Source organism: Corythoichthys intestinalis, chromosome 12, assembly GCF_030265065.1.
Source record: "Corythoichthys intestinalis isolate RoL2023-P3 chromosome 12, ASM3026506v1, whole genome shotgun sequence".
Classification (NCBI taxonomy): domain Eukaryota; kingdom Metazoa; phylum Chordata; class Actinopteri; order Syngnathiformes; family Syngnathidae; genus Corythoichthys; species Corythoichthys intestinalis.
This window is the reverse complement of record NC_080406.1, coordinates 29,661,777-29,684,565: the sequence shown is the minus strand read 5'-3', so window position 1 is coordinate 29,684,565 and position 22,789 is coordinate 29,661,777. Positions and strand designations below refer to the sequence as shown.

At 40.3% G+C, this 22,789-nt stretch overlaps 2 protein-coding genes and 1 long non-coding RNA gene across 11 annotated transcripts in view; 1 reads left to right on the top strand and 2 right to left on the bottom strand.

Annotated features, from left to right (window-relative positions):
• lrp1bb (low density lipoprotein receptor-related protein 1Bb) overlaps positions 1 to 22,789 on the top strand; it is a 469,826-nt gene that overhangs the window by 172,288 nt on the left and 274,749 nt on the right. For all 8 annotated transcript variants that reach the window (XM_057852528.1, XM_057852526.1, XM_057852531.1 and 5 more), the window contains 2 exons: positions 15,947 to 16,066; positions 20,095 to 20,223. In XM_057852528.1, the coding sequence (XP_057708511.1) occupies positions 15,947 to 16,066; positions 20,095 to 20,223 (249 nt within the window). The remainder of the gene's footprint in view (positions 1 to 15,946; positions 16,067 to 20,094; positions 20,224 to 22,789) is intronic.
• LOC130927045 (uncharacterized) lies at positions 1,471 to 3,121 on the bottom strand. Of its 2 annotated transcripts, XM_057852534.1 has the most exons (3): positions 1,796 to 3,121; positions 1,647 to 1,709; positions 1,482 to 1,562 (listed from the first exon to the last, which is right to left on the bottom strand). In XM_057852534.1, the coding sequence occupies exon 1, from the start codon at positions 3,065 to 3,067 to the stop codon at positions 2,057 to 2,059; it is 1,011 nt and encodes a 336-aa protein (XP_057708517.1). In that variant the 5' UTR covers positions 3,068 to 3,121; the 3' UTR covers positions 1,482 to 1,562; positions 1,647 to 1,709; positions 1,796 to 2,056. The 2 variants fall into 2 exon arrangements, with proteins under 2 accessions (XP_057708516.1, XP_057708517.1); XM_057852533.1 differs by having other exon boundaries at positions 1,471 to 1,562; positions 1,647 to 3,121.
• LOC130927047 (uncharacterized) lies at positions 8,524 to 9,032 on the bottom strand. The gene is made up of 3 exons (XR_009066342.1): positions 8,957 to 9,032; positions 8,808 to 8,870; positions 8,524 to 8,723 (listed from the first exon to the last, which is right to left on the bottom strand). It is a non-coding gene; the product is annotated as an uncharacterized LOC130927047 (long non-coding RNA).

Genomic DNA, 22,789 nt, shown 5'->3' with positions numbered 1-22,789 from the left:
GATTTGAGTAAAAATGATTCTTTTTCCTTGCGCTGAAATGTGAAAATGTGTTCTGAACCTTTCACTCTGTGCTGCGATTGGCTCCAGCATCCATTGTGACCCCATGCAGAAATTGGATGAATGAATAGCCTTGTTGGCCAAGTTTGTTTCATGAAAAACCCAACTGTGATGTCTTTGGATTGTTGAGGTCGCCGACGATAAGATTGTCCACGTATCAGATGTGGCAGAGTGAGACTTCTGTGTTTTTTCAAAGTCTTTTCTCATATAAAGCAAATCAGTCAGACGAAAACGAGTTAGGTCAACGGAAAAGGAAAATGCAAAAGGCCAGTTCTATTCTGAGTGAGAAGTGAGCCACGAAGGTATCAGAATCAGCTCACCCTCTCAAAATTTTTTGGCAGCCTGTGCAAACTAGAAAGTTGCTTTTTGAATTTAAAGTATTAACAAGTCCATCATTCACATGGGGTTAATTGTTCTGAGAAGATTATAAAAGTTCCAAATGCTGTTAATGTAATTCAGCTCTTTAAATCTCAAGAGCACTGTTTGATCTCTAAAGAAACTTTGGGGAAAAAAAAACATAATTTAAAATGTGTCCTGATATTCTTGTTTAGAAAAACAACTATAAGTACACTTATTTTTAATTATGAGTTTTATATACAGTGGGGCAAATAAGTATTTAGTCAACCACCAATTGCGCAAGTTCTCCTACTTGAAAAGATTAGAGAGGCCTGTAATTGTAAACATGGGTAAACCTCAACCATGAGAGACAGAATGTGGAAAAAAAAACAAAAAGAAAACAGAAAATCACATTTTTTGATTTTTAAAGAGTTTATTTCCAAATTAGAGTGGAAAATAAGTATTTGGTAACCGACAAACAAGCAATATTTCTGGCTGTCAAAGAGGTCTAACTTCTTCTAACAAGGTCTAACAAGGCTCCACTCGTTACCTGTATTAATGGCATCTGTTTTAACTCATTATCAGTATAAGAGACACCTGTCGACAACCCTCAGTCAGTCACACGCCAAACTCCACTATGGCCAAGACCAAAGAGCTGTCGAAGGACACCAGAGACAAAATTGTAGACCTGCACCAGGCTGGGAAGACTGAATCCGCAATAGGTAAAACGCTTGGTGCAAAGAAATCAACTGTGGGAGCAATTATTAGAAAATGGAAGACCACTGATAATCTCCCTCCATCTGAGGCTCCAAGCAAGAGCTCACCCCGTGGCATCAAAATGATAACAACAACGGTGAGCAAAAATCCCAGAACCACACGGGTGGACCTAGTGAATGACCTACAGAGAGCTGGGACCACAGTAACAAAGGCTACTATCAGTAACACAACGCGCCGCCAGGGACTCAAATCCTGCACTGCCAGACGTGTCCCCCCTGCTGAAGCCAGTACACATCCAGGCCCTTCTGCGGTTTGCTGGAGAGCATTTGGATGATCCAGAAGAGGACTGTGTAGCTGACCGCTCGGAATGATGCGACACGCAGAGGGCTTCGACGGGTGTTCTTTAACTTTATTTTCAGTCATTTTTTGTTCTTTTGTTGACACCGTGAAAACTACAAAATTTCAGAAACGTAACAACGGTGTGGCATTAAAATACAATTCACAAAACCAACAATAAACATTTCCATTTCTCCTACCTCCATCTGCTTTCCGAGCGCGCTATCTTCAATCGAACCAATATAACCTCTCCACACTACAGTCTTTACACAAACAAATACAAGCCAAACGAATATAAACATAAATTCCCGCAGTAATAATAACTCTTGCAATTTATTTGTGGACTCACCTACGATGTGGCTGCGCTGCTTCTCAGACAGTGCAGCGTGTGGACAGGTTTACAGACAGGTGTGCTAGATTTCCTCATTAAGAAAAAGACGGGAGCATGGGGTTGTGCGCGGTGCCTTTCAAAATAAATGCAAAAACGGAAGTGCCCGCAATTCACAGACCCACACGCCATTTACACTCCCACCAAATTCTGTTACAATGAACACACAACAGTAAAATGAATTGTACAGAATTTCTCAACTGTGTGCGTGTACAACTACTGTCAATTCTCCACGAGAAGAACTAGTTTTTGAATTGGTCTCTCGATAACGGACATTTTAAAGGAGGAACCCTGATTTTCTTGCGCTTTGCGCACGCCAACTCTGACTTTGACTCGCCGAACTAAGCCATCGCCATCTTGGACTGCCTCAACTATTCGCCCTAATTGCCACTGGTTTCTTGGAAGGTGATCTTCCTTTATGATAACAATATCATTGACTTTCAGGTTGCGCTTTGGTAAGTGCCATTTCTGTCTAGTGGATATGTTGAGCAAGTATTCCCTTTTCCACCGACTCCAGAATTGTTCAATGAGATATTGGACTCTTCTCCACCGCTTTGTCCCATATAAATCTTCCTTTACAAACACTCCAGGAGGAGGAAGGGAAACTTGAGCTTTCATCATAATAAGATGATTTGGTGTCAAAGGTTCCAAAGCCTGTGGATCATTCATTCCATCTACTGTTAGTGGCCGACTATTGACAATTGCCATGGCTTCGTACAATAGTGTTCGGAGAGAAGAGTCATCTAAACGGCCTGGGCACAGAGCAAAAGTACCATTTAGTATGCTTCTAACTGTTCTAATTTGTCGCTCCCAAACACCACCTGCATGGCTGGCAGAAGGGGCATTAAACACAAATTCACATTGGTTCTCAGCTAAAAAGACTTCTAACTGTTTGGAGTTGCATTGTTTAAGTGCCCTTTTAAACTCATTTTGGGCACCCACAAAGTTAGACCCTTGATCACAGTATAATTTTCGGACAGCTCCTCTAAGACTGATGAAGCATCTTAATGCGTTAATAAAGGAGTCCGTTGATAGGTCTTCTAGCATTTCTATATGAACCGCTCGGGAGTATAAACATGTAAAAATAACTCCATATCGCTTAAATTCTTTGCGGGCTTTCCTTACAATAAAGGGGCCAAAACAATCCATGCCAGTATATGTAAAAGGTGCAGAGGATTCAAGGCGTTCCTTTGGGAGTTCAGCCATTTGTTGGCTCTCTATAGGCCGCCGCATTCTTCTACAGTACACACAAGTGTGTATGAGTTTTGCAACCAGCTTGCTGCCGCCAATGACCCAATACCCATTGATCCTGAGTTCCATTTGCGTCTGGCTTCGTCCCTGATGACAAGTCTTGGCATGGTAATAACGCACAATCATCTCCGTGATGTGACTGCTGTTTGGCAAAATGGCTGGGTGCTTTATTTTATGGCAGAGAGAAGACCCTTTTAATCTCCCACCAACACAAAGAAGTCCTTCAATCAATATGGGTTCCAAGCCAAAAAGAGAATTCGAGTTTGGAAGAGGGTTACCACGTTGAAGCATCTTCCTCTCTTGGCTGAAAGCTTGCTGCTGTACCATTTCAATAATTGCCCGTGTGGCCTTTTCCCGCTCTTCGACAGTCACGTGCTCACTATATTGTTGAGTTTTAGATCTCAGTCTTAGGATTCTTGCAACCACTTTTATTAGCGTTGTCCATGAAGAAAATCTACTAAACCGTGTAAGAATGTCGTTACAGTATTTGACTTCAGTTGCAAGCACTTGGATTGCCTTGACTTCAGGATCTCCAACAAGTAACTCGGTTGAAGTGAGAGGTGTTGGATGCAAGTCACTTTCCCAGAGAAACCTGGGTCCTGGCAGCCAGTTTGTTAATTGAATGTCTGAAACTCGTAGACCTCTCGAAGCATGATCTGCAGGGTTCTCAGAAGTGTCTACAAAATGCCACTGACCGGGATCACTGTTATTTCTGATTAATTGAACACGATTAGCAACAAATATGTGAAACCTGCGCGAGTCATTGTTGATGTAACCAAGCACCACTTGAGAGTCTGTCCAAAAATATTCTTGATCAATTTTCATATCAAGCTCACTCCTAAGCATGACACTTATTTGGATGGAAATGACAGCTGCCGAAAGTTCAAGTCTGGGGATACTAGTAACCTTTAAAGGTGCAACTCTTGCCTTTGCCATAACAAGACAGCAATGGACTTCGTCCTTATTAGTTTTATATCTAAGGTAAGAGCACATACCATAACCTACACAGCTAGCATCCGAAAAATGATGTAATTCTACTCTGGTAATGTTATGGAAGTTAAATGGATGGTAACATCTTGGAATTGTAACCTCTTTCAATTTGAAAAGATCATTCCTCCATTCCTCCCACCGTGGCTTAATATCTTCTGGGAGTGGATCGTCCCATCCAATGTTGCGTTGACAAAGCTCTTGCAGGATTCGCTTTCCTGTTAGAATGAATGGGGCAATGAATCCAAGTGGATCAAAGAGAGAGGCAATGATCGACAAACAGCCACGGCGCGTGGAAGGCTGATCCTTTGCACATCTGGTAAAGTTGAAAGTGTCTTCTTTAATTGACCACTGAACACCGAGAGCCCGTTCTGATGGGAATGGATCTAGTCCTAAGAGCTCGTTGTTAGTCGCTCTTTCAGAGGGTTTCAAACAAGAGAGCGCTGCCTCTTCATTTGAGTTGAACTTATGCAGGCGCATGCCTCCTCTTTTGCACAACTCTTGTGACTCAGTGATCAGTTTTTTGGCTTCTTCCACTGATGAAACACTAGCTAAACCATCATCAACATAAAAGTTCTTCTCCAAAAATGTTGATGCCCGTGGATGATTATCCTTGTATTGTTTTGCTAGATACTTGAGGCCAAAATTGGCACATCCCGGAGACGATGCGGCTCCAAAGAGATGAACTGTCATTCTGTACTCTTGTGGTTCCTTCTCCAGATCACCACCTTTCCACCAAAGGAATTTCAAATAATTTCTTGACTCCGGAGAGACAGAAAATTGATAAAACATTCTTTCGATGTCACAGATAATGGCTACCTTTTCCTTTCTGAATCTACAAAGCACTCCTACTAAGGGATTAATTAGATCAGGTCCAGTTAGCAGTGTGTCGTTTAAAGAAATTCCATGAAATTTTGAAGAACCATCAAACACAACTCTTAACTTATCTGGCTTTTTAGGATGATAAACGCCATGATGCGGCAGATACCACTCTATTTGACCTTGCGATGTTGTAGGGGCAGGCTCTGCATCGCCCTTATTAATAGTTTCCTCCATGAATGTTTTGTATTGATCATAATATTGTTTATTGGCCTTCAATTTTCTTTTGAGACACTGTAAGCGAACCATAGCTAATTTCTTGTTGTTTGGCAGATTAGGTAAACTGTCACCTTTAAAAGGAAGGGGCATCTCATAATGGCTGTCATGATTTTGCTTAATATTTTTACTGAGAAACTGTATAAACTGGACATCTTCTTGTGACACGTACCTATCCTCGTACGCTTTCTCACTGAAGTCTGCTTCAAGGGCCTTTATAACATCTGTCGTTGTTGGACATGGCAACTCCTTGACTGTGAGCCGGTGCACAAAGCTATGACTTCCTTGTCTGTCTAGGTGGGGGTTTGCTGAACCTATTATACTCCATCCTAGTTCTGATCGTTGTGCGAATGGCTGGTTTGTGTCACCTAAAATTACTTCACGAGGAGCCAGTGCTGTAGGACAGTCGTATCCGATTAAGAGCCCTATATCACAGTCTTGAAGAGGTGGCATCTTGCATGCCAAAGTTTTGAGATGAGGCCAAAGCAATGCTGTCTCCTTTGTTGGAATATAAGATTTGTCTACTGGGATGAAGTCACGACTATAGGCTTTTTGTATTTGAATGAGGATCTCAGAATTGAGTCCTCGTACTTGTAGACCATGAACGCACTTGCTAGGTATAATTGTGTCAATTGCGGTCATGGTACTAAGTTTCAAGTTTACTGGTTGGACGTTTACACTTAATTTGTCGAGCACATCTTCTAAAACAAATGTTGAATCACTCTGGGTGTCGAGCATTGCATATGTGAGTACTTCTCTGTGCGGTTCTTGAACTGATGACACAAAAACTGGTACAATACTTGAAGTGGCAGACGTATGTTGTGTTGATATGTGTGACACAGCATGGTGTGGCACTTGACTTTCATGTCCTTCTGTGGCAGCAGAGTTACTACTTCGTGCTTCCACCAGTTCTTGCCTTCGGTCCTCATGCAAACAGGTTGGGTGACGTCGATTGCAGGTGCTACAGGTGTGTCGTCTTTTACAATCCTTGGTCATGTGACCCTTTCTCAAGCATCCAAAACAGAGTCTGTTTTCATGTATAAAGGCTCTTTTATCCTCAATGCTCTTAGCTGCAAAGGTGGGACATTTTGTGATGACATGTGTCTCAATTTTACACACAAAACAAGGCCATTTGGGTTTACTGCTAATTGCTACTTGGCTTTCGTGTGCAAGATCTCTTGGTTGTGTGTTTGTATTGAAGGCTTTAGCTCTCTTTAGGTTCCTGTCATCTATAGTTCTGAAATTTGTCAACAGTTGAGAAGTAATGGGATTACAAGAGATTCTCGCTTCTTTACTTAGGAACTCAGTGAAGCATGCGAAGTCTGGAAAGTTGCCTGTTGTGTCGAGTTCATCGACCACAATTCGACTCCACTTTCTAACAATCCATTCAGGTAGTTTTTTGAGCAACCTTTGATTTTCTTCACAATCGTTAAGAATAGCTAGACCACTGACGTGTGGCATTGCTTCAACACAGCTTTGGAGGAAGTCAGAGAACTCTTGTAGTGCTCGTGGGTCATTAGTGTTTATCTTTGGCCATTTTAAGAGCTTATCACGGAACGCTTTTTGTACAATAAACGGATTTCCATATCTGTCTTGTAGAACTTTCCAAGCTCCGTTATAAGCATTTTCGGAATCTCGGTAAAAGAAACCTTCCACAGCTCTGCGCGCCTCTCCAATAAGATAATTTTTTAAATAAAACATTTTTTCGCTTGCAGGGAGGGGCTTTCTGTCAATGAGAGTCATGAACGACATTTTCCAATCTGTAAATTTTAAAGGATCGCCGCTAAACATGGTGGGTTCAGGCACTGGTAACCGATTCATACTCAAAGAACTAGCAATTGCTTGTGCTAGGCTACTTTCCTCTTGCGTCGTATTGTCAAACGATGCTTGGCGAGGTTGAAACGGTGCTGCACCTGGATTCAATGAAGGCTCAGTTTTAAGTCGTCTGTGACATACAGGGTTAATTCTGTCATTGATTCCTTCGTTGCGATTCTCATAGCCATCAAAACCATCATATGCTCTCACACGAGCTGCTGCAATAGCGACCTCCTTTTTTGCTTGTAACTGCTGCAGTTTGGCCCTCTCCTGCTCTAGCTGCTGCTGCGTTTCAACTTCCCTTTGTTTCATTTCCGACATCATTTTTGCTTCTTTAAGCTTCCATTCACTTTCCAGTTTGTGGACATGGGCTTGCTGTGCTTGAATTTCTTCCATGGACTTGGATCGTTCAATCCTAGCGGCTAACTCTGCTTTGGCCTCTACTCTGCTGCTTTGAGTGCTGCTTGACCCAGAATGATCACTTGTTGTTTCAGATGAACTTGTAGTTTCCGTTATGGTGTACCCAAAAACTGAGCCATATTCATTTTTATTTAAAGCTGCTCTGACTCGCTCTTTCTCAAGTTGATCATTATAATCTTCGTCAACAGTTTCAAGGCGGTTAACTATTAGATTACTTATTTCCTTCGTTAAAGTAACACAGGCGTCCATTTTGTTGACAATTTCAGGTGTGGTGTTACTGTTCCTTAAAATAGGTTCATATTGCTCTCTTACAGCATTGTGCTTCATTTCAACATCTTGCTTTGATTTGTTGAGTTCTTCTGCTGAGCAGAGGGTCTTTAATTGTGTCCTTACATCCCTCGCCGTCAATTTCCAAGAGTTATAAGCTTTATGAAATATTTTAGCATGTTTTTTAGCCATTTGCTTCTGCATCTCTTGGCCCTTTTCTGTTAATTTTCTCTCACGTGAGCTAGACCTGAGTGGCATGTCTATGGGATTGTCTGTTTTCTCGGCTTGAAGTGACATTTTAATTTTTTCTTTTTTTTTTTTCTTTTTTTTTTTTTTTTTTTTTTTTTTTCTGACTGTCTTATTTGGTTGAAACCTTTTATTGTCCCACGCTTGAAACTATACTTATAAGCTGCAGTTATTTTACACCACAGAGTAACACTTTGTCAAGCATTTAAAACTTATGGACCTTCAAATAGAATTTCAGCATACACAGTGACAATCAAAAAATGCCATTAATGGAAATCCCTAAATAGACATTAATAGCTATAGAGCTTCAACCGTATTTCCCTTTTATAAACAGACATGTCATGTAATATTATACCATAAACATTTGAACCAAAATTGCGCCCCAAAGTTTTTAATTTACGCCACAAATTACTTTGACGTCATCTAATGCGAGCTGTCATGGCTGGATCTTCAATTCCACTGCCAGATTGGGTGCGTATGTCCCTCCTCTTTGCTCCTTGTCGCTCTGTGTCATGTGTCTGTGTCCGTAGATTACCTTGAATGCGCTTTTCCCTGTGCAAGATGCCGATGGGAGTGGAGTTAGTTTAGTTGGCTTGTTGTTGGACGATCGATGAATTTAAGGTACGAGGGCGTCCGGGCCTCCACCGAAATGGCAATCCGTTGCAGCCGGGAAACATGCGCTGGTCGCCGCCGAGGAGTTTTCACTGTAGCTGACCGCTCGGAATGATGCGACACGCAGAGGGCTTCGACGGGTGTTCTTTAACTTTATTTTCAGTCATTTTTTGTTCTTTTGTTGACACCGTGAAAACTACAAAATTTCAGAAACGTAACAACGGTGTGGCATTAAAATACAATTCACAAAACCAACAATAAACATTTCCATTTCTCCTACCTCCATCTGCTTTCCGAGCGCGCTATCTTCAATCGAACCAATATAACCTCTCCACACTACAGTCTTTACACAAACAAATACAAGCCAAACGAATATAAACATAAATTCCCGCAGTAATAATAACTCTTGCAATTTATTTGTGGATTCACCTACGATGTGGCTGCGCTGCTTCTCAGACAGTGCAGCGTGTGGACAGGTTTACAGACAGGTGTGCTAGATTTCCTCATTAAGAAAAAGACGGGAGCATGGGGTTGTGCGCGGTGCCTTTCAAAATAAATGCAAAAACGGAAGTGCCCGCAATTCACAGACCCACACGCCATTTACAGACTGGGAGAATGTGTTATGGTCAGATGAAACCAAAATAGAACTTTTTGGTAGAAACACAGATTCTCGTGTTTGGAGGAGAAAGAATACTGAATTGCATCCGAAGAACACCATACCCACTGTGGAGCATGGGGGTGGAAACATCATGCTTTGGGGCTTTTTTCTGCAAAGGGACCAGGACGACTGATCTGTGTAAAGGAAAGAATGAATGGGGCAATGTATCGAGAGATTTTGAGTGAAAATCTCCTTCCATCAGCAACGGCATTGAAGATGAGATGTGGCTGGGTCTTTCAGCATGACAATGATCCCAAACACACAGCCAGGGCAACAAAGGAGTGGCTTCGTAAGAAGCATTTCAAAGTCCTGGAGTGGCCTAGCCAGTCTCCATATCTCAAACCCATAGAAAATCTGTGGAGGGAGTCGAAAGTCCGTGTTGCCCAACGACAGCCCCAAAACATCACTGCTCTAGAGGAGATCTGCATGGAGGAATGGGCCAAAATACCAGCAACGGTGTCTGAAAAGCTTGTGAAGAGTTACAGAAAACATTTGGCCTCCATTATTGCCAACAAAGGGTACATAACAAAGTATTGAGATGAACTTTTGGCATTGACCAAATACTTATTTTTACACCACGATTTGCAAATAAATTCTTTAAAAATCAAACAAAGTGATTTTCTGTTTTTTTCCCACATTCTTTCTCTCCTGTTTGAGGTTCACCTATGTTTACAATTACAGGCCTCTCTAATATTTTCAAGTGGGAGAACTTGCAAAATTAGTGGATGACAAAATACTTATTTTCCCCACTGTATGGACCAAAATGTGATATGATGCCTTCTTGAGGCAATGTGTATATTTTCTGAGTGATACTAAAATTTTATTTGGGTGTCTTTTTTTAAAGCGGGCCTATCATAACCATCGCAAAACCAGCTTGAAAAAATATTCTGAAGTTCCAAATATCAGCTGATAAAAGGAATATATCAAGACACATTAAAAAAAAAAAAAAAAAAAAAAAAAAATTTTAAAAAAGGACAATAGAACGACATTGTCAGTCCAGAATTCACTTCGTGTGCCAACAACTAACATAATAGAATAGAATACAATGAATAGAATAGAAGCCTTTATTAACATTGTATGAGATTTAAAATGTTCACACTATACATGTGATTGAGCTTCACTACATGTCATCAGGAAAAACAAACAGCAATTATTATTACCTGTTATTTCAAATGTGAGGTTTTAAATTGAATCACATGCTGTTTATTTTGTCTGTGTGAATCATACATTTACATGTAAACAGAGAAGAAAACCTGAGAATGAAGCTGCTATCTGTATTTATCAAGAACACTTTGGTGTCTCTGAAGAGTTTCAAGCAATTATCTTCTTTCTACAACTTGGCTGCCATTATTTCTTATATGAAAGTAATTGTACAGAATTGAATTGTCTGAAAGACACTTTTATAGTTTTATATCGAAGCCCTTTTAGGGAGGCATGATTGCAACTAGAGAATGAGTTTCCTGGCAGATTGAATGCAGACATTTAAGGAAAGGTGGAGACAATTACTGAAGGTAGAAGTGGCAGTTTCTTGGTAATTATACCACACAGCCTGTCTATTTCTGTGGCAAATGTCTCACTTGGTTAAAATGGACGTAACAAGGCTTCAAACTTCTTTTAAAGTTTGCAACTTTTGTAGTTTGTGAGTATGATTGTCTGATTTTATTTGCCCTGGGATTGACTAGCACGCAGTCCACGGTGAGTGTCAGTTTTTAACCAACGTTGTGATGTAACGGTTGGTTTGCACAGAAGCATACTTTCATTGTGAAGGTCACAAGAGAACCTATTCTCCTCTCTGGTCTTGACCAGTGCGGGGGTGAAATTGAATGCCATACTTAAATGCACCTTGGATCAGCCCTTTCTTTGTAGGCACGTCTTTAAACAGTTTACACTGCTGTATCTTATGTAATGTTGAAGGAATGTTTCAACATTACTTGTAAGCAGAGATGAATGTTCCAACATTCCTTTTAAAGTATGCTACCTTTAATTTGCCTTTACATTGAATTCAGCTTTTGCTTTCATCACTACATTACACACATAACACATCATCTAACTACCAAGTACTCAAACACAGAAAAAGCAAAGTCGGAGGCCATTGAAGAGCAAAGGCTACAGTACATGTATTTTCCAATTTGCATACTTTTGATTCATATGTCTGAATAAATTAGTTGAATAAATGTGTTTCGTTTGTAGTAAAATTAAAGGTTAATCTTGAGACACTCAAAATTCTACTCTTAAATGTACTGTCCTTGATCTCAATAAAATTTACAGTGTTTACTTTCTGTCATAGCAGTTCCTGTCTTAGATCAGGGGTCGTCAGCCTTTGTTGCACAAGAAGTCATAGGGAGCCACATTTTTTCTCTATTATTTTTCAGTTAAAATGAAATAACACTAGATTGGGGTTGAACAACTCAACAGTGTTTCATCTTTTTGAAATCCATGAACTCCTACAAATGAATTTAATTACACTTAATATACAATGACGTCAACCTCTCCAACATGGCTGCCACAAAGGCACGTCGTTAATGTGCATTAAGCCCGCGCTGACTTCAAACCGTTTTGCGCAACTAATTACTGTCTGCTGCAGTTGAGCTTTAATCTAATATATTTTAAAGAAATGCTGATACAGTATTAATTAACTAGTAATTATATTTTGTTGAAGTTGGTTTTACTACACCTTAACTCTGAATCACTGATGTAATAGTAATCATTCCAAGGGTAAAGTTTGACCTCAACCGACAATGATGTTCTTGCATTTAAAAAAAGATACTTTTAATTAGTGAACTGAACATGCCTGGCATGAGTCCTGATGTTTATTTAATATACCTGTCTGGGATGGGCACTTCAGTGTAGTAAATAAAAACACGCTGACTAAGACTGCCAAGACAGCAGGAAGATCGGAGGCTGCCAACAAATCGTTGCTTGACCTTTCCTGCACAGCGGTACACAGCAAAGTCTTTTCTTGTGTCATTAACACAACATCGCCTTCCACCCTGAATTGGAAAAAATAACTAAATGTTACAATGTGGGGTGTATTGTAGGTTTGTAAGTAAAATTGTTTGTGGTTTTACAGTACCGAAAACTATGGGAACATTTTGAAACCGTGTATAGTGGAGGAGGGTGAAAATGGGTCTCCATTGCAAAGAGTATTTTCAATTTCAATATTTTTCAATGTAAAGCTGCTATGAACTACAGTTGCATTAGCATAATAAAAATGTCTTTGGTAATTCAGATGTAAGTAATAATGGAATCATATTTCATGAAACATCCCGTGCCACGTTGTATATAAATGTCAAAAATTCTTAGCAAAGACAAAACAAACACTTTTATGTTTTCTATGACTTGCCATTAATTAATACTCAACAAAGGCTTATCAGTCTTAGGACCAATCAAAGCTTTGTTTTGAGGGTTGTGCCTACATCTGTCTCGTTTATTCCCTGTGACAGTGTTAGCTTTATTTCCTTTCTGTCTGTCAAACAAAAAGAGTCAAGCATCAGCTCTGATCTCAATGTGAAAAATATTCTTCTACAGGAATGATTTGGTGCTTTCAGTGGGAGTCGGACGTATTAAATAATTACAGTTCATTGTCATGCTGATGATGATCTGCAGCCTTAAACACTTGGGTCATAGATTCACTGATCTTTGTGCAAAGACAGTAATGTAATACAAAGAGTCATAATTAAAGCAATGCAGTCAGCACCCCACAAACTTAACTGTAGGAGATTTATAGTGGATCTCGTTCTAGTTTAGTCATTGGCTATAGCAAATTCAAATTACAAAGGTAGACGCCATAGGAAGAAAATTCAATTTTAAACCAGGGACCCATCATATTTAAATGTTGTAATAACAGGAGATTACCTTGACCTGGAAAACTTAACTGCACACACACACACATACTCTTTTAGGGTAACAATTAGGGTTGTTCCGATCATGTTTTTTTTTCTCCCGATCCGATCCCGATCGTTTTAGTTTGAGTATCTGCCAATCCCGATATTTCCCGATCCGATTGCTTTTTTTTTTGCTCCCGATTCAATTCCAATCATTCCCGATAATTTTCCCCGATCATATACATTTTGGCAATGCATTAAGAAAAAAATGAATAAAACTCGGACGAATATATACATTCAACATACAGTACATTTGTACTGTACAGGGGTCGCGTTAACCGAATATTTTCCGTCGTTGACCGGTTTTTCAAAACGGTGACGGAAAAAACTGAAGTCCATCTGTCATTTTGACAGGTTGCAATTCACACCCCAGATCACAGGGTGGCGAGTGAGCATATTAATTAGCTATTGCCTCTGTTGATGCATGACGTCGTTGGCCTTACTCGGAAAAATGTCAAAGCAAATTAGTGTCCGAAGTTTCTTCAAAAAGCCCCAAAACAATGATGGTGTTGATAAAAGAGGTGAAAAAAGAGTGTGGCCGCAGAGCGCGGATTCAGCCTCCAGAACTACATCAAAACGGCCATGAGAAGTCGTCTGTCCGAGGCTAAAGTCCAAAACCTCATGACAATAGCCTCTGCAGCAATCCCACTTGAGACATTTGATTATGCACAAGCGGGCACGCAATTCAAGTCCATGCGCACCAGGAGGAAGGTGTGACACTGCGTTCAGGCCACAGCAGGTGAACTGTTAATTTCGTTGTTCCATATGTAGCCTACCTACTGGGGCCACAGTCAGCTGTTTTTGTCACTGCGGAGAAAAAGTTACATATTCATCTGCTTGATGTGTGATGGCACGGTGTGGATTCTCTGTTAAGCTTGTTCGGACAGAATATTAATTAAAAATGAATGAAAACTAAATACTACTGAATATGTCATTATTATCATTTAAAAAATTTAAGTGACGGGTAAAAATAGATTATGACCGGATTTTTATGACCCTGTCAGTCAAAATGACAGACAACGAAAAAGTCTAGCGCAACCTCTGGTACTGTATTTGTTTATTATGACAATAAATCCTCAAGATGGCATTTACATTATTAACATTCTTTCTGTGAGAGGGATCCACGGATAGAAAGACTTGTGACTTTGTACATTGTGACTAAATATTGCCATCTAGTGTATTTGTTGAGCTTTCAGTAAATGACACTGTAGTCGTGCCCAAATGCATGATGGGAAGTGGAACCATGACTGTGCGTAGTGCTACCAATTGATATATCTTCTCTTCGTTGGCAAATAACATAAGGTGTTAAAATAAAGATAATTACTACCTTACTTCCCCACATTGCTTCCCATGATATTTCTAATCATAGGGAGAGGGATTGTAAGGTTTTAGCCAATTGAAAAAAGGCACCAAAGGCTGCCAAAATTCACTTTGCTCATTTTACGCTGCCTTTTATCTCTTGATATAGGTAAAACGGCGCCATTACAGATTGAGCACGACAATGCCTGAGTGGGTCGTGCAGTGCATGCATTAATTGGGTTAAATATTTTAACGTGATACATTTTTTTTAAAATTAATTACCGCCGTTATTAGGATAAATTTGATAACCCTACCATAAGCCTAAACTAAAGACTCTGGAAGAGTGAAACATATTATGTCTGTAACGTTAAATACAACTAGAACAGATTTAAATGAAAAAATATATATACATTAAAAAAAAGGGATGGCCGATATCTTTGCCGATTCCGATACTTTGATAATGACGTGATCGATTACCGTAATTTCCCGAATATAAGGCGCACCCGTGTATAACGCGCTCCCCAAATTTACTTGTAAAATCTAGGGAAAATTACTGTACCCATGTATAACGCTCACACTAATTTTAGCACCAATGAATAGAAGAATACAAGAAAACAGAGCTCATGTACAGATACAGAAATGTCATTTTACTGACTGATGAAACACAGCCAAGCATAGCACATTGGTAGTTCAAAACATTACCGTAAACTGACAATTTGTACGGTAATAATATGATCTGATAACTTCTTGAACTTACCAGAATCCAGGAGAAAACAAAACAGATATGACTTTTCTTTTAAAGGCTGCTGTATAACTTTGCTCATTTCATCATGATGAATAAATGTTTCTTGGATGGATTGATACGGTAAAATGAAAGTGAGGATTTATATCGGAAAGCGCATCGCTGTACACTAGACTGTAACAATAGGAACTATTATCATTTGGGTTTGAGTTTCCCGAGGGACAGATATAGTTGACGGACACAGGATATCTGTGTTGTGTTAAGTTTGTTATGGTCTGAGTTGCGGAGCTGCAATAAACATTGACTCAAATGAGTTCAAGAAACTAAATTCTGTGCTTTATGAGGAGTGAAAAAAGCAGAATTTAACACAGACGAAATCATTCGGCCGATCAGAGTGAAGTATTACCGAAACAAAATGGTGACGTCACGTACCGTAATGGTCGGCAACGGATCGCCACATACGTTTCTTCAACACAACATAGCCGTGTCAATAAAAAAAAAAAAAAAAAATGTTTTTTATATATATGCTGTATAATATATACATATTTCTGTCTCCATCCATATCCCGTGTAAAATGCGCACCATGATTTTACAAGTTGATTTTGGGGAAAAAAAGTGTGCGTTATATTCGGGAAATTACGGTAGTCATCGTGGTCAGTGCTATTGTTGTTGTCACAGAGCCGAATCAAAACATGAAATATTCCAGGTCCAAATGAGTAATAGAATGGTTACAATGAACATGAGCTACTTATAAAATAAATAAATAAATGAATAAACAATTCCGAAACCTAAAGGTTCAATCACCACATTTTAATTTACTTCTATCTCTCCTGCAGAGCTTTTGTCAGCCTGCCATGAGCTCCGGTGTCGCTATGGCTGCGTCATGACAAGAAATGGAACCTTCTGTTTCTGTGCTGACGGTTTTGAGGTTGGCGAGGATGGCACGAGCTGCCGAGGTAAGATTCTGAAATGCCTTCCTCCACCTTGCCCAAGTCTGTCTCCACTTTTGCCCTCGATCAGACTTTCCCTGAGGTAAAATAGCGGGAGGTGGAAGGTATGAGAGACCATCTGTCTGTAGGCAGGGGCCTCCACTCACAGCATATCACAGCCCCAGCACACAACATAAGGCGGACTATTTAGGTGTGTGTCTTACTGTGGCTTTGTTTGCTCATCATAAAATGCGCCACAAGCCAGGTTTCTGCCAAAGGAGATATCATTTCAATGCCAAAGGGTGCCTCCGGAGTTGTTTCTTGCTTGCACTTACTTTATGATAACACCATGCAATGCAACTGAGCAGCAGGGATGGAGGCGATTTTATGTTATGATGGACAATCAGTCCTTTGTTTTTCAGTTTCTCAAAATACCATGCTTGTAGGAATGAAAAAAATAGTGTTTCGACTGTCTAGAGCTGTTACTGCTCTTGGAAGAGAAGTAGGATGTAAACCAATGACCCACCCTATGAGCACCAAACTAGATCGTTGCTAGACAACTTTAATGCTCAATGATGCTTTTACCCAAGGATCCCAGAAAACCATTACAGCAGGCGGATTCCTGGTCATTTGCTCATTTTTCATTCATACCTATCTTCCAACTTTTTTACAAAGATCAAAGGTACAAATTTGTTCGGCCAGTGTTACTCCTCCAGCCGTAGTATCACATTCATAATAGGCCTTGAATGACCTTTATATAAAAGAGAATGCCAGGATGTTATATTGGGGGAGTGAGGTTTCACAATCACTGTTTCATCAAAAGCGACGTCACTGTTCAACAAGTATTCTATGTTTAATCATGCATGAAAATAGTTTCATTCTGGGATTTTCAGCAACCATGATCATCTGCAAGGATCAGCTGAGTGAACATTTAGAAAAGTTTGAGGTAAGTAGAAAAAAGTGAATAGAAACGAGTCACATTAAGACAGAAAATGTGTGCATGAATGAGAGAGGTCTAAGGGGAAGAATGAGGCCACCGGGAGAAGAGATCACAAAAGTGGGAGATATAAAAACTCAAGATCAACAGTCAAGAGAGATTTTGAGTGTGGTGAAGAGGTGAAGAAACAGATCTAAACAAATGGGAAGGGTGTAACATATTCATGTCACACTGTTGTTGCCATAGTGTGAACTTCCTGTGGGTGTGATATTACAGTATAAAAGGAATCTCCGTGATGTGTCGGTGGCACATATGCTGTGAAGCACGCTGAATAAAGAAGTGTTGTTCCATTCGGGTTTCGGCCTGACATGTACTTAGATTAAGGAAGTACAAAACAAAAAGTGGTGACGAGGACGTTTGGACCTGTGTCGGCTCAGACGTACTGTTTTTGGAGTTTGCTGTGGGTCACGATGCTTCATGGGACAGACGCCGCCGACATCAGCTTCCACATCGTGCCTTCGTGGGGAGGAGGACGAGCGGATATTTCAAAAGGAGCGTGACGGTAGCCTGGTACACCAGACTCAACGCTGTTCCAGCTATTGAGTCTGGCCACCATTCCCACGGAAACAATTTCCAGGGCGGAGCAAGCCACAGCAAACAGACAGCGGAGTGGACCAATCAGCAACGGGCAGACGTGACGTTAGTAAAATGGCGACCGCAGGACGATGGACTTGCGCGCGGAAGTAAACATACGAAGAGAGCGGAGTTTATTTGACATGGCTAGCGCGAGACAGACTGTTGTCAATGACTCGTGTCGATGTGTTTTTGGTCATTTAAAACTGATTTTACCGTGGATTGGAACATATTCTCGGCTCTGCCGTTCACCATCTGTGCTGCTGAAGAGACGACTTTCGACGCGCAAGAGTGACGTTGCTCGTGAAGAACACGTCACGCAAATAAACGAATCTGATTTGTCGATTGATTTTGTACCTGCTCGAAAAGGCCGTTAATGGGATGGTTTCCAGACTATACTATCAGTGTTTGAAAAATACAGGGAGAATAGTCTGGCAGAGCCAGGCTAGCGTGACGGTGCTGTATAACCAGGTGCTATGGCGGGAGTTATCGGCTCTGCTGGTCCTTTTGATGAGCTTGTGGAACAGTGGAGCTCGTACACGAAGCGGTTTGGCTATTTCGTGGAAGCTAACGAAATAGCGGAAGAGAAAGTGGTGCCCACGTTTTTGAGCGTTATTGGGCCAAAGACTTTCAATTTACTGACAACTGACTTGCTTGGGAAATCGTGGAAACTCTTAACGGACATTTTTCACCCAAGCCCACTCCATCAGAGACTACACGAATTTCTGCTCAAATACTGAACATCTGTGCATGCAACTACCAAGGTATCGCCAGCGAGCCTAATGTTTTCTCGTGAATTACGTACTGGCATGGACCTGCTGAAACCACCAACCCTTAGAGAGATTGTTCAAATGGATCAACAGAAACAAGTCAAATACAGAGACCTGCATTCCAAGAACCAAGTTTTTTGCACCTGGTGACTCTGCTATGGCCCGGAGTTATCAGAGTAAGGAAAAGTGGGCCCCTGCCACCATCACTGCTCAAACTGGGCCTGTTTCCTACACAGTTCAGACAGCTGATGGTGTTTGGCGTCATCATGTGGATCAATTGCTGGGAACACCAGACACTACTCCAGAACGGTCTCTTGATTGTGATGATGGTAGCAGTGTAATTATACAAGAAATGTCTAGCTTACCGGATGTACCAAAAATACCAGAAATGTCTAGCTTACCGGATGTGTCAAATCCAAACATTCCTGCTGTAATTGTGTCTAATTCAACCAATACACAAACTGAACCTGAAACGGTATGGGAACCTGTTTCCTCAAGTGAAAAATCTGAAGTGACTGTTGAACATTGTCATCCTATCGATGGCGCATATGCTGAGAAGCCTCCTGAATATAGAAGTGTTTTTCCATTCAAGTCTTGGCCTGACATGTACTTAGATTAAGGAAGTACATAACAAAGGGTAGACTAAAGGGCCCCATGTGGTATTTGATACAAAGCTCTCAGCCATAATGATGGGGGAAAAGTTTATAAGACAGTGGTGAGGCCAGCTTTGCTATACAGGAATGGGTTATTTTTAAGGTCTTGGTCTTGTCTCAGACTGGCCATACCTTCACTGATATGCTTTTCTTCCACCTAACTCATTTGATAATAAGAAGCACAAAGTAAAAATAAAAAAATCTTGTGTTACTCCACTCTACTCTCTATGCTACTATTACAGCTGTAAGGATTAACCTAAAAAAATGTAAACCTAAACACTTCAAAATGGATATTTATGGTCTTAGTCAAAGTCTCGATTTGTCTTGGTTTGGATTTTCAAGTTTCTCGATAAATTGCTACGCAAAGACACCCTGAATATGCCCTAATCCAGATTTTACAATTCACATTCATTATCATTACTGTCTTGTAAAACTGATGATTAAGAGCTAGAATTGGGATTGCCCAATCTCTCAACCACTTGACCCGCCCTTTTGCTGCAGATCTTGTCATGGCCTTGGGCAAGTCTTAATAGTGTGATCTTGAATCTAACACTACGATACAGCTGATAGATAACAGAAAGTATAGCTGGATCAAAAATGACCTCATCAGAGTGGACAACCAAAATTTGGGGGGACGAAGAGAAAGCAGAATTAGGTCTTCTGGACAAGAACACTGGGTTCCGTATAACAATTTCAACTATTCCCCTCCTTGAACTGGTACCCTATGGTGAAGAGATTATGATTACTTGATTACATCTGTGAACAAGATTCAACCGTGAATTGATCACCAGTCAACCAAGAGGCTGACACGAGACAAACATTCAAAGTTAAAATATCCAACCTATAAACAACAGAATTCATAAATCCCAGAGAGAAAGGCACATAACCGACTGTGTAATGACTTGATCATTGTGCTGTCTCAAACAAGGTTTCTTGTTCCTGCAAGTGTTTGCCTAAGGTGCTCGAGTGAGGCCCGATTAAGTATACTTTATGTATTTGGGTCATCTTGGAGCACAGTTAATTTGTTACCACTGACTTGGTACATTTTTTCTACCCCTGAAGATCATGATGAATGTGCCCAGTATGGCTCATGTAGCCAAACCTGCACGAACACCTACGGGTCATTCAGTTGCGGCTGCGCAGAAGGATACGTCCTGCAGCCTGACAAGACGTCGTGTAAAGCCAAACAAGGTGAGTTTACATCAGGAAAACGGCATGTTCATCATCATATGTATGTTTCTTCCCTATTAATTAATTGGGTTTTGTTCAATCTGAGCGCTATTATTACATATTGCCTGCTTCTCAGGTTGTTGGAGCAAGATGAATGTGGTTTGGCAGTGACTGCATCCATCACCCACGTGGGAATTGAGTAGATGTGGTCAGGCCAGGATAATGATAAAATTAATGAGCACAAGGGAAGTGGGAGCAGTCTACAGAGTTTAATGCCGAGACAATGCAGACCGTAACCCTGATTTATGTTAATGCCAGATTGTAGTAGCTAATATACCCAAATGAATTAAAAGCCCTACTTACAAATATAACTGCCTAAGTAGATGTTACATTTAGCTGGTCGACCATCAATGAACAAAATAACATACTGTATTTGTGCAGCACATATTTCTGTTAGAGAAACATTTATTAATTGTATTTTTTTGTTGTCTCAATGGCAAACTTCATGTGTTGAAAATAACTGGAGGCACCGTAGACCATGCAGGGGAGAAAACCGCTCTTGTTGCTTTTAATCAATTTGACTGGTGTCCTACCAGGAATAAACTGAATATCATTACCCATAAACTTAAGTGAACCCAATGCTTGGCTACATTAATATTAATTTAGCATAGAGGGATAGTGTATCGGCCATAACTATGGGTTTACCATTACTTGCAAGAGCTCATGAATATAAATTTAGAGATAGAGCACTCAGGGGCCAGTAGATGAGCAGGAGAGGGTGCGACGGATGATTATTACTTAAAAAAAAAAAAAACATACTCAATTTAAGATTGAAGGTATGATTCTACGGTGCAATTTAAGAATTAATCTTGATCTAGTGTTCTTCCATTTGGTACAGAGCGAATTGGAAGAGTTCATCTTTCAGCACACAGCTCTGAAATCATCTAGGTAGTTAATATTCATACTTTTTGTAATATACCTCTTCTCGTTCTAGATTAGGAAAGTTATAACACAAGGAAATTGCATGCTTCAGACAAACATTTTAAGCAAGGGGGTTTAAACAAGATTTGCAATTTTGAATCAGTTTATTTTTCTCTGGCCAGCAATGTGGTGTTTTCGTTGATTTTAACTTTATATTCTCTAATAGGATATTAAGCTTACGTATAACTACCTCATATCTAAAAGCTCAACATCACACTAAGTCTTAGCAATGTATCTAGTTGATGTCCTTAACTCAACCACTGTCATCTGTTTTAGGGCATTTTGACTGATCTTTCAGCACTCGCAAAATATTGTGTTCCACGACAATATAAGACTCCTCTCTCACTATCAAACATGCAGTTCATTCAGTGCATTTTTTTAAATCATATGTACAAGACAGGTTACTTTCACAATAGTTTCTAACCAAAAATGGAATAATACTAGCTTTCTTGGAAAAGAAGCATGTCAACTAGAAAAGTGAGTTGCATAACACCTCAACTTATGAGAACAAAAACTAGAGAGCAGAATGGCTTTTGATAATTTATTTACACATATACAACAAAGGAAAGTGCCACGAGCGACTAATTCACCACCTGGGTCAGGTAACAGGTTGAACATCAGTGACTTTTTTTTGTGCAGCATTCATTAATCACTCAATGGGTTTCACGAATGTCACCTTTTCTCATGATTCAACACTCATTCCACTACCTAAAGTGGCACAGCGACACATACTGTTGATATACAGTGGGGCAAATAAGTATTTAGTCAACCACCAATTGTGCAAGTTCTCCTAGTTTAAAAGATTAGAGAGGCCTGTAACTGTAAACATGGGTAAACCTCAACCATGAGTGACAGAATGTGGAAGAAAAAAAAAAACAGAAAATCACATCGTTCGATTGTTAAAGAATTTATTTCCAAATTAAAGTGGAAAATAAGTATTTGGTCACCTACAAACAAGCTAGATTTATGGCTGCCAAAGAGTCTAACATTAAACTAACTAACTCTAAAGTCTAACTTCTTCTAACGAGGTCTAACGAGGCTCCACTCGTTACCTGTATTAATGGCACCTGTTTTAACTCATTATCGGTATAAAAGACACCTGTCGACAACTCAGTCAGTCACACTCCAAACTCCACTATGAGCAAGACCAAAGAGCTGTCGAAGGACACCAGAGACAAAATTGTAGACCTGCACCAGGCTGGGAAGATTGAATCTGCAATAGGTAAAACGCTTGGTGTAAAGAAATCAACTGTGGGAACAGTTATTAGAAAATGGAAGGCATAAAAGACCACTGATAATCTTTGAATGACCTACGAAGAGCTGAGACCACAGTAAAGAAGGCTACTATCAGTAACACAATGCGCCGCCAGGGACTCAAATCCTGCACTGCCAAAAGTGTCCCCCTGCTGAAGAAAGTACAGGTCCAGGCCCGTCTGCCGTTCTCTAGAGAGCATTTGAATGATCCAGAAGAGGACTGGGAGAATGTGTTATGGTCAGATTAAACCAAAATAGAACTTTTTGGTAGAAACACAGGTTCTCGTTTTTGGAAGAGAAAGAATACTGAATTGCATCCGAAGAACACCATACCCACTGTGAAGCATGGAGG

What these genes read in the sequence shown, in the direction of transcription:
- LOC130927045 (XM_057852533.1), bottom strand. Translation starts at nt 3,067, where the DNA reads ATGCGGCGGCCTATAGAGAGCCAACAAATGGCTGAACTCCCAAAGGAA.